The sequence below is a fragment of the Oratosquilla oratoria genome, chromosome 9 (genome assembly GCF_046742065.1).
Source record: "Oratosquilla oratoria isolate Oo_2021 chromosome 9, ASM4674206v1, whole genome shotgun sequence".
In the NCBI taxonomy this organism is placed as follows: Eukaryota; Metazoa; Arthropoda; class Malacostraca; order Stomatopoda; family Squillidae; genus Oratosquilla; species Oratosquilla oratoria.
The window spans coordinates 11,908,048-11,920,517 of NC_134785.1; the positions used below are offsets into that span (position 1 = coordinate 11,908,048).

At 41.1% G+C, this 12,470-nt stretch overlaps 1 protein-coding gene across 2 annotated transcripts; it reads right to left on the bottom strand.

Annotated features, from left to right (window-relative positions):
• Positions 1–1,911: 1,911 nt before the first annotated feature.
• LOC143028199 (uncharacterized) lies at positions 1,912–11,516 on the bottom strand. Of its 2 annotated transcripts, XM_076189976.1 has the most exons (8): positions 11,358–11,515; positions 9,023–9,094; positions 8,689–8,908; positions 8,336–8,446; positions 6,991–7,119; positions 5,144–5,245; positions 2,603–2,794; positions 1,912–2,185 (listed from the first exon to the last, which is right to left on the bottom strand). In XM_076189976.1, exons 2-8 carry the CDS (start codon positions 9,047–9,049, stop codon positions 1,944–1,946), a joined length of 1,023 nt encoding a protein of 340 aa, XP_076046091.1. In that variant the 5' UTR covers positions 9,050–9,094; positions 11,358–11,515; the 3' UTR covers positions 1,912–1,943. The 2 variants fall into 2 exon arrangements, with proteins under 2 accessions (XP_076046091.1, XP_076046092.1); XM_076189977.1 differs by lacking the exon at positions 6,991–7,119 and having other exon boundaries at positions 11,358–11,516.
• Between the last annotated feature and the right edge of the window lie 954 nt (positions 11,517–12,470).

Genomic DNA, 12,470 nt, shown 5'->3' on the forward strand with positions numbered 1-12,470 from the left:
CCATGCTGCTCTCAGAAGGCACCACAAAAATGCACATATGTACAAAGTAGCCATTTCCACTCAACAGTGTGTACAGAAATATATCAAAACTAACAGAAAGCTGTTGCAGCAGTTACTGAATATTGTCACTGCAGGTCGATCAGTAGAAATTGAATCTATTATCATGAATGAACTGTCCTCTGTTCCCCTGTCCTTGACCATGCCTAGAGGTCAGATAAATTCAACGCCAAAGGCAGACCTTGTCACTATCCAGATGTCTGGAATAAGTGTACCAACAGAGGTTCTCGTTACTGACATGAAGGCCTGTGTGCTGATTGATGGGCATGCAATTATCCAGACACTTGGAAAGTCTCATGGATACCAAACATTTGGTGACTATGCTCAGGTCTTTATACGCAAAGTGACACACAAATTTGGAGAACATATAACAATAGTTGATGAAGTGTTTGACCGCTATATTGGAGAGGAATCAATCAAGACAACTACATGATCAAAGCGAGTGAGTAAGAGAAAACCAATTCGCAGGTCTGGAGTATTTTCATTGCCATGGAAGAGAACAAGGCAGCCCTTGTCAGGTTCCTGTCTGAGGCAATCATACAGAAGGGTGTGGATCTTTCAGCTAGCAAGATCAACAAGAAGGCAAACGGTCCGACTTCAAGGAAATCATGAAGAAGCTGCTACAAGACTGATTCTCCATTCATGTGAGGCAGTTTGTGAAGGCTATGAAAGGATGCTTATCAAATCCAGTGATACAGATGCGATGTTAATTTTCTTACACTTTATGCCAGGCAAGGCAGCTGAAGAGTATGAATGATCTCTGGAACAGCAAGGAAAAGAAAATGTCATCCAATATACTACAAGATCTACGAGACTCGCACTACCAATATATTAAGGGGAAAGCTGCTCAGTGATCATGCTCGAACAGGATGTGACACAAACTGTCCTTTCAATGGGTATGGCAAGAAGACATATTGGGCAGTTTTCTATAGTCAGCCACTAATGGTTAGTGAAATTGGCCATGATGGAAAACTTGCACCAATGTGTGCCTTCTGTATCGCTCTTCTATATTATCAAATGTTAAATAAGCCAGGGTCCAGCTCTTTAAGAAAGCCAAGAAGAATCTTGAGATATTGCCCCCAACTAGGGATATACTAAAACTGCACATTCTACGTGCCAACTATCAGGCAAAGATTTGGCTGCAGGCAGATCAGGAACATGTGCAGATATAATTTCCACTGGACACATTAGCTTGGAAAGGCCTCAAGGGCAATCCTACCCGTGGCTGTGACGCACCAACCTGTTGTAGATCAGCAACCCTAGAAGATACAACTGGTTCATCTGAACTTATACAGTTTATTCAGTCCATAAAGGCTTAACATATACATATTGATTGACATTTCTGAAAAGAAGAGAGTGCTGTGCTTGTGACAAACACAATTTTCATTTTCTTCTTTATATGTACATAAAGTGTGATAATTTGTGATCAGAATAATTATTCATATACAGTAACCCTAAAGCCTAGAATTACCAAGCAAGCTTTGATTTTATTGAATAAAAAAACACTTATTTTTGCTGTTTAACCTTGAAAATTACCTTGAAAGTCAAAGTTTAGAGTGCCATCCACTCACACATTTTTCTTCATTGAACTGGCATGGATGTCTGCTATTAACAAGTAATGCCCTCAAAAGTAGAAAAGTCGTCTTTGGTTGGTCCACTATCATACATTACCATGCTAAATGTCATTATCAACCTTTCTCGTGATCTATACCATCACTGCTTTCGTTGTTCCTTTTCTCTGTTGTCTTCCCCCAGTATGTCGTTGTTGATTTTATCATCATCTTGTGGTAAAAAAAGAAAAAAAAAAAAAAAAAAAAAAAAAAAAAGGATAGCTGGAATCATCAAAGGCTATCGGTGGTTTTGGTCTAGGTGACACTAGACGAGTTTTATTGGTCAGTATTTTCAAAGATTTGGCACACACTGTGTAGTGAAAGAGAATTACTGCAGTTGTGAAACTTGAGAGCACTCCTTGAGAGGCACATTGCCTTCTCTGTCGTGCTCTTCGTGGGCTCGACTTTGTCCCACTGGAAGGAGGACTTGTCGAGAGAGATGGATGAGTTTCTCAGCCATTTCCACTTGGTGGCCATGCTGTCATCAGCAAAAGCTCCTATCCACGGCCAACGGACCCCTGAGCAAAACAAAAGAAAGTGTAACGGCTGCCGTACAACTTAAACAATGGACTACTATTTTTCGCTACTTATTGTGACTTCCTTTGACAAAAATAAACCTCTCACGTGATCCCAGTGCCAGATAACCTTTTTGTTATGTGTCCAGAAACTGAGTGATTAATCGATAAAGATTAATTCAATGAAACTTTAGGACGCAATGTAAAGATTATTACTGAACTCTAGAACAATGTTCAAAAAGTTCTTTTCCAATAGCAAATGAACAACAGTTGGTGAAATTGAAATTTCCTCCAGCAATATACCGCGAAGAGGTGTACATTATCAGAGATAGAACCATGCAAATCATCTCTAAACATGGAATTACACATCATATCGACTGTGACACCCTCCCATGTTCGCGGTGACTCGAAATTACTTACCTTCATCACTCTTTTTCATGAACTCCAGGAAGGCCGGAATGTCAGAGGGCACTGCCAGATCTCCGTCCATGTTAAGAGCTTTAGCTTTGGCCTTGCAGTTTTCACGAGCTTTTTCCCACGACATCTTCACGTCGGAGACCACAAATAAGCAGTCATTCTTAACGAGTTGGTAGGGCGATGGGCACTCCCAATCTGAAAGCACGATACCAGCTGAAGGATTTACACTTTCTGACCAGTGTTTTGATACATGTTTGTAGGCAACCTTTAAGTGAAGTGCAAAAACACACCTTCTTGAGTTCGATCCCTGTCCAGGGCTGGAGAGCATCGTAGCCCTACTGCAAACCCACACACCGCACTGATGGACAAGGAGTTGTGTACGTATGTGTGTGTTTGTGTTTCTGTATGCCTGTGTGATTCACCATGGTCTTAGACCACGTGTTGGACTCGTGATCAACAGCTATTTCCCTCCCGGAAGAGAGCTCAGAACTCATATATGACAGATCTATGGGTAATGCTGTGACCTTGCACCTACCCACACACACACACAACTCCCCCCCACATGAGTTGGAGTAACGACTCGCAGCATCAAGGCTGAAATTATTTCAGCCCTAGGCGGAATTCGAACCCGGACCGCCGTAGTGGCGGCCGGGAACTCTACCAACTGTGTGTGTGTGTGTGTGTGTGTGTGTGTGTGTGTGTGTGTGTGTGTGTGTGTGTGTGTGTGTGTGTGTGTGTGTGTGTGTGTGTGTGTGTGTGTGTGTGTATGTGTGCACCCATAAGGTCACAACATCACCCCCCTGATATCCATCCCTCTGACTCCACTCTCTCCTCCGAGAGGCTCATGATCCACCTGGCCAGAATGCCACCATCTAGCCCTTCTAAGTTACTAGAAGAGGCTGGATGACTGCATCGCAGACACCTGTCCAGGATGCAACACTTCACCCCATACCATACAACACATTATAGAAGACTGCATTGTACACAATCATGCACGCCAACAGTAAAACATAAACGCCCATAAGTGATTTGTGGAAAAACCCCGTTCCAGCCGTGGCGTTCCTCAGGGAGGCGGGACTACTCGGCCGGACAGCCTAGGGAAAGACGACAACAACAACAGCAACCCATAAACTGGACCATTTATGAGCTCTGACCTCTCGTCCGGGAGAGTAATAGTCGTCGATCACCAATTCAACAAGTGATCTAAAACCAGAAAACACACACACACACACACACACACACACACACACACACACACACACACACACACACACACACACACACACACACACACACACACACACACACACACACACACACACACACACACACACACAGACACACACACACACACACACACACACACACACACACACACACACACACACACACACACACACACACACACAGACACACACACACACACACACACACACACACACACACACACACACACACACACACACACACACACACACACACACACACACACACACACACACACACACACACATGAAAGGACGTCCCCATTTCAACAGTGTCAACGAAATTAACGAAATCAACAGACAATGATATACCTGATAAGAGATTAGAGGGAATACTGGGTCCCGTCAACTGAAGGGTTGAGAAGGTGGTTTAATGTAATGTTAAAAGAAAGAATACAAGAATTCGAATGTTCTAATTTGGTACCAACACTGACCAGGAACACGTTGATTGAAACAGAATTGTCAAAGAGATAACCACATTGAAGGAATTACTGATGACAGTGGTGGAGGACATGGCAAGGGCAAAGAGTCCACTAAACAATGAAAAACTCAAGGGGAACGATTAGATGCGACCAAAAGAAAATCAAAAGAGAGACTTTGACAGGATGAAACGTGATTATGGAAAGAGATAATCTGGTGCACAGTGTGGAAATGGTAATGAGAAAGCTAAAGAAAGGAAAAAAAAAAAGTGAATTCAAACAAGAGTAGATAATGTGGACAAAGACAGTTGAGGAGGGATTTGTCCAGATTAATAAGACTGGAATATCAAACGAGTGAGCAAAAGGAGGACATCATGAAAAAATAAATACAAAGGTATTTCAAAGGAAAGAAATGCTGAGAAGATAGTAGACAAAATGGTATGTATTATTGTGGTTGGATGGAAGAACAGGACGAGAAGTAAAAGAAAGGCAGGAAGCGAAGAAATTTGTAAGAGTAATTACGAATAAAGAGGGAGCCAGACATGAAATAATAGAAGAAGTATTTAGGTTAGGTAGATATGCACATGGAGGTCCACAGCCAATGAGAATAAAGTTTAAATCACAATGAATGGGATAACGAATAGGGCACGGGAAGTAGAAAGCAAAGACAAGTTCAAGAATGCTTGGGTAAGGAAGGACACAACAGAAAACGAGAGGGAATGAGAAAACGTGTTGAAGAAAACAAAAGGAGAGAAACGAGAAGAGGACAGAGCCTTTGCTGAAGAGGGATCGATCGAAAGATGAGGAAGTGGTATCGGAAAAAGATCCAGAGGATTTTTTTTTCGTTCTTCTGCTGTTACCTTTTTTGACTTGGGCGGCTTGCAAAGTTTCGTTGAGGCTTTTGTTCAAAGCTTGACAGCTATCCTCCAGCTTCGACACTCGTGATGTCACATTCTCCAGGTCTGCAATATCAGAACTTGATTAATTACAATCTCCATAATTGTGTGTGTGTGTGTGTGTGTGTGTGTATCTGTCTGTCTGTCTTTATATTTGTTTGTGTGTGTCTTTATATTTCTTGTTTATATATGTAATAATAGGAACATGTCTGTACCATCATAGCATTTTGTTGTTTACCTGTTGTTGTTGTTGTGGTTGTTGTTGTTGGTACGAGTGTGTTGTATACTTTCCTCCATGTTTGAGTTTTCTCTTTGTGTGCCCACATGTGTTCAATAACAGTAGAGTTTTATGTCGTACGTACTTATATAAAGGATTACAAAAGAAGAACATGCCGACAGGAGACCTTTAGCTCCATAACTAGGTTGGATTCGAGAAAAAAATTAATAAATATATAAGTAGATAGGCAAATAGATAAGATATATAACAATGAATAATAAACAGAAAAATAGAAATATTATATAATAATGAATAAATAGATACTAAAAATAAACATAAATAAATAAATAAATGAATAAAATAAATAGATAATGATAGGTAATAAGCAAACAAAAAATAACAATAATCTATAACAAGTAATAACTAGATAGATAATAAAGATAAACAGATAAACAATAGATAAATAAATTGTAATAAATAGATGAATTAAGATAAAATAAATGGAAGGCATTACAACATACTGTTTAGGTGTATATTTAAATAAACATTTAAAATTCGAACTGTACAGCATTGCACTGCTTCTGCATGAAGTTTATTCCATTCATTTACTACACAGCTGGCGAAGTTGCCTCTACCCACTTCCAAATTAAATCTACTTCCTGACAGTCTGAGGCCATTATTTCTTTATTTCTTTTTGTGTAAATTTTGCCCCTTTCGAAATGAGCAGTCCTTATCCTCCTAGTATCCCACGTGACGCCAAGCCACTTTATTCAGCACCGTGATATCCCTTAACATAAGAACATAAGAATAGAGGAGACTGCAAGAGACCATAAGGCTTACACAAGGCAGTTCCATGTCCATTACCACCTGTCATCCCCATCCATAAAGTTATCTAACATTCTCTCAAAACAACCGGTAGTTTCAGCGCTCACTAACTACATGATTACTAAGTCTACTCCATTTTTAAACACTCTAATGGTAAACCAGTTCTTTTCTTATTTTCTTCTTAAATCTACATTTTTCCAATCTAAATCCATTACTATGTGTACTACTCTGCTGTCTTAATATGATGACCTTGCCTGCACCATCGTTGTTAAAGCCCGTGACCCATTTGAATACTTCCCTTCAGCAGGGAAGGGGCTCACTTAATATTTGTATTACTTTATTATGTATGTGAGTTGTACATAAGAGAGGCCAAACGCAGAGTATGGGATCCAATGTATCTAACTTTTCACCCAGCAGAGCTTCTTCAGAAATAACATCGTGGACAAACATCTGACTTCTTATATAACCCGAGCTTGCGGGGAAAAACGAACATGAAACTGGTGTAAACACAATTTGCGTAAATTGCTTGTTACTTTGTTATCAAATTTGCTAAAGGCTTATTTATTGTAAAAAATCCATTGTTTTGATTTATATTATCAATGAGAGATATAAAATCAGATTCAAATCATCTACATTTCATAGTATGCAGTCGTTGCTGCTTTTACTCGTGTGAGTTCTATGATGGCTATGTTACCCAGTAAACAAAATGCTATTCGGAACGAATCTGATACACGATCAGTTTATTGCAAATTTTGTCCAGCCACTTTACCTGCCATTGCCACCGAATGAGCAGCCACCTTTTCTGTGTTTTTCGCCACGCTTCTCTCCATCTCAGCAAGACGGGTTTCCAAGCTTACTAGTTTCACCGACAACTTGTCTGATGAGGCCTTGATCTTCTCTGCGAAATAAATGATATGCGATGAATGAATCTTTGTGTCATAAACCCTCAAAACACGCATCTGTTCATTCAAAGGATTACATTTATACAAATATACATACATAAACATACAAACACTCTCTCTCTCTCTCTCTCTCTTTCTCACACACACACACACACACACACACACACACACACACACACACACACACACACACACACACACACACACACACACACACACACACACACACACACACACACACACACACACACACACACACACACACACACACACACACACACACACACACACACACACACACACACACACACACACACACACACACACACACAACAACAACAACAACAACAACAACAACAACAACAACAACAACAACAACAACAACAACAACAACAACAGATGTACGATCACCTTGTCCGGCAATTTGAGATATAATACCGCGGTAATTGTTACAATTTAGCTGATCCCATTTACTCTTCCAGATAGGGATGAGCAGCGCCCTTTTTTCCAATGAAAGGAAATGGAACCGCACTCTCCAGCTGTAGACTACATTGCATGCAACCTGAGGGTCATGGACCAAGCCCCGGCTTTCAGAAACTCCGCGCTGACGTTGCGGATGCCAGCCGCCTTTTTGCCCCTCAGTTTTATCACACCTTATCTAACCTCATTCAGAAAGGGCAAAGTTAGTGGATCGGCAGACGTCACAAGAATATAATTCTATGGTCGGTCCCGAAGAACTCTGTATGTTACTCCAATAGATACTACACTTGTTTTATATTCACAGCCATATTTTTTTTTTTTTTTTTTTGTATTTTGTTTGATCTCATTTGGTACCAATATTTCATTTCAACTGTTGTGTATTTAATATTGTAAAGAGGTTTGCTTTGTACATGTGATTGAGAGTGTGAACCTTTCCCAAGTTTACCACTTCGACAATTTATAATTGAGTTCACAATCTTGTAACCATTATATCCCATGAAGACTATTCCTGGACGGGAATCGAAACGTCGGGAAAATAAACCCTTCATTTGAGTCTGGTGTTTACAGTTTTCCAATATGGATCCCAGACTCCAAATCTTCAATTAACAACTAACATATGTATATGTATATGTACAGTACATACATATATGTATATGTATGTGTAGAAATATATACTACATTACTCAATCCTGGTCACCACTCAAGAGTCAAGTATAGTATAAGAGTACTTACGATCAACGTCATCTGAAGTCAGTTTGTTCTGTGGGATTTTATCTAGCAAAGCCATGGTCGTTTCAAATTGAGTCTTGAACAGCTGCCCCGCGTGAAATGTTTCCTGCATTTCTGATGATAGCAAACAATGCTAGGAAGTAATTTCTCTGAGAATTATTTAAATACATATCACGAGGAAACATAATTAATTGATGATCATCATATACACTGTGATAACAGAGAATTTTACAACGGAAATTCATTGCACTTATTTGAGTCAGTCTATGTTGTTTACTTGGGTTCTTAAGACATATAATAGTAGTATGTGTCCCCAGATATCTTTGCCATTAGACTGAACAAAAATGTAAATATACTTGTCTTTAAGTCCTTAATGTCTTCTTGGATTTCCTTGATATGTGATCCAGCCACTTTGATTTCCGTCTCCATCGTTGAGATTCGACTTTCTGCATTAAAAGCCAAGGAAATCTCTCTCAACACTGATCTCAAGTCATCAATAAGTTCAACAGTAGGACCGAAGTCAGCGTGCTGGGTCTCGAAGGCTGTAGCCCAAGTCCCCCGGAGCAACGACGTAACCTAAGTAAGAGACATTCCCTATGGTCAATCGGAAAGCGTTGAAGGTGGGGTTGTTCTGTCAACGTGGAAGCTCAAATTGATATTCATTTTAACATGAACTGTGATAATACAAACCACGATAAGAACTATCCTTTGGTCCATACTGGCTTAGTGACCTAAGCAAGCCCAGCAAAACTAGAAAGGACTCTGCAAAGCAAAAAGATCAGCCTTAGATAAACAAGAGAAATACAAAGCTACTTGACCAATAAATAAGGTAACGAAGAACAACTTGCATAGACGAAAAGAATTGGATTCAGGGTTGGAATCAGAATTTAAATCTAATATACAGTTAATGTACATAATTGAAATGAATCAGACTTTTTCGGGCATATATGATTTTCCTTTCCTACTTATAAACCAACTAGAAATAAAGAGGGTCATACAAATTAGATGATACCATGTTCGCATATATTATTTAGTTTCCATTGAAATTATAATCAATCAGTCAGTCACCTCGATCTCTTTATATGTAGTACATAAATAAATTCATGTCTACAAACATGTCTATGTACACATCTACAAACGTATGCATATAGATATATCTATGTATTGTAGATATAGTCGTATATATGTCTACCTCCTACATTTTTATCCTACGGTATATTTAAACAGTACTTTTATGCTGATGACACTATATATGTTTCTACTTCATTCTTCAGTCCGAACTCTTATTATTCTAGATGGATTACATCAGAATTGACATCAGATTTTTCTATCATACTTGATTGGGTTGAAGAAAACCTAGTGTCTTTTAGCGCCGCATTTGGCAATCTTCTAGACCTATTCCCCTTTTCTTTAGTATTATGCTTTTTTTTTTTTTGACATTCAAGTCTCGCTCCGCCCTTTGCCAGCAAACTCATCTGGAAAATTAATATATCACCTCGATTTATGGACACTACCCAGCATGAGGACACAGGGTGGGCCAGAAGCCTGGGAAAAACCTGATACTAATTGATGAGCATTTTCCAGCTTACTGGTGAGCTTTCCCGTGTTACCGTTTAAGTTGTGATTGAATACCGCCCATCAGTGGCATCAGTGTTACTCCCTTAAGAAGACTCAGTTGAGCCGAAATCCAGATAAGAGATTATGGATGCCTACGGATAAGTTCTACAGAGCTTAGACCTTCCACTAAGGTAAACAGAACTAAAACAATCTACAAGAAAATAATCAACGCAAAAGGAACATCACCTTCAATAAAACTTTATCAACTATCTACATATATAAATGCATATATCAACTACGGCTAAATGTATATGTATCAATGTATACATAAACATATACAATGTATATATAAATGTATATATCATCTATAAATGAGATTATTTGTCATGCACAGCCCTCAAAATTTCCTAACTCCAACAACTCAGCTGCTGAGCCTACACCGGAGACTAAATAGCTCTGGTATGGTGTACACATCTCACGTTTGGGCCAACTTCCCTAACTCAGTGTTTTCCAGTAGAATCCAAAATTTTCTCATTTTTCTCCTCTTTTAAAGTCTTCAGCCTCTCCTTATCTCTTTTCTGTCACTACCTTCAGTGCAGTGGTTCTTAACCTTCTCCAATGCCCTTAGTACCCCTTGATATCTCAGAAAATTTCCTCGTGCCCCCATCCAATACAAATACAACGCAAATATATGAAAAGGATGAGTGACACAAACCTTCTTTGCTTTGTCATTGTAAATATACAGTACCATTGCACTGGGGATATCGTGTCTCGAACCCCCAGGGTTAAGGTATCGTACCCCTTGGGGATACCTGAGGTACCCCCAGATTAAGAACCACTGCCTCAGGGCCTGCTCACCTGCGCTAAGCCTTTCCTCTTGATTGAACCACACAACGACATTAGATTTGCTTCAATGTTTCACCCCTTTCCTGTGCAGTTGACTTAAGTCGGCCAGTTAGTTCTGTCTTCCTTTCCTTCCACTGGGAGGAGACTCTGGATCCCCTCCCCCCTCTCCTCCCCCCCCCTCCACAACCCTCGACCTCTTGGACTCTTTCTGAAGGGAGACTCGAGAAACAAGTCCCGCCTCACTAGCACTCGACTCCAATTTAGTGTGATCTTCTTCCTCACAGTCTTCCCGGGACCGGCTTTTCGCGACTCTCTCAGACATGGATAAGAGGGCATTTATACGGTCTAACGGTTCGTCGAACGCGGTTCGACAGACACGTGTTTAAAGTGATGCGTGAACGTGTGAACGGGGTATTTGGTTGTCGAACACGTTGGTTAAACCCCAAATATCCCCGTTCACACGTTCACACATCACTTTAAAGACGTGTCTGTCGAACCGCGTTCGACGAACCGCCGTTAGACTGTGTGAACCCCCTCTAAACTGTACACAGGAAGCACGCAGACACCTTTTCCTAAATTTGGCAGACAACACGAACAAGGCCTTTGGTCTCTCAGTGCTTACGTTGATTGGCCAAAGGGGTGGCGTGGACAGCAGGTAGCTTGGATATGAAGAATTCCCTTCACTTGAGGATCAAACTCAAGAATGTGAGGAAGAGTCCTCAACTGGTGCTCACGGAGAGGAACTCGGCACTGCAGCGAGCGTGGCAAGTCCACACTATCTGAGATGCCCCCGGACAGGAAGTGCCTCCCACAAGTCATATCATTGACCTACACGTCATGGTAAACAACGTGGGTTTTTACTGGTCTTGTGGCATATCTTCTTCTCCTTGTATGTAGGTGCGTGCGTGTGTGGCTCACTATGGTTTTGGATTATGTGTTGGACTCGTGATCCACAGCTATTTCTCTCCCGGAAGAGAGCTCAGAGCTCATGTATGACCGTGTGTGTGTGTGTGTGTGTGTGTGTGTGTGTGTGTGTGTGTGTGTGTGTGTGTGTGTGTGTGTGTGTGTGTGTGTGTGTGTGTGTGTGTGTGTGTGTGTGTGTGTGTGTGTGTGTGTGTGTGTGTGCGTGCGTGTGTGTATGTGTGTGTGTGTGTGTGTGTGTGTGTGTGTGTGTGTGTGTGTGTGTGTGTGTGTGTGTGTGTGTGTGTGTGTGTGTGTGTGTGTGAGTGTGTGCATGACAAGTATCACAGCGAAGGGCCAAGGGATATGTGTATTAGCATTACGAGAGAGGAAGGAATTTTTTCTTAGATGGATAAAGACCCCTGTCTACGAACGACAGCGTGAGGAGAAGGAGGAAGAGGAGGAGGAGGAGGAGGAAGACAAGGAGGAGGAAGAAGAGGAGGAGGAGGAGGAGGAAGAGGAGGAGGAGGAAGAAGAGGAGGAGGAGGAGGAAGAAAAGGAGGAGGAGGAAGAGAAGGAGGAGGAGGAAGAAGAGGAGGAGGAAGAAGAGGAGGAGGAGGAAGAGGAGGAGGAGGAGGAAGAAGAGGAGGAGGAGGAGGAGGAGGAGTAGGGGAGTGAGTGACACCAAATCTTGAGCCCAGGCGATTCTCTTCATCTGATTGGTGGTCCAGTGTGGCCACTCAGTGGACCCCGTATGATATGTGTAAAGGAACATTACACAGGGACTGTGATGAACATAGTTAGGTTAGGCTAAGTTTGGTTAGTTTTGATTAGG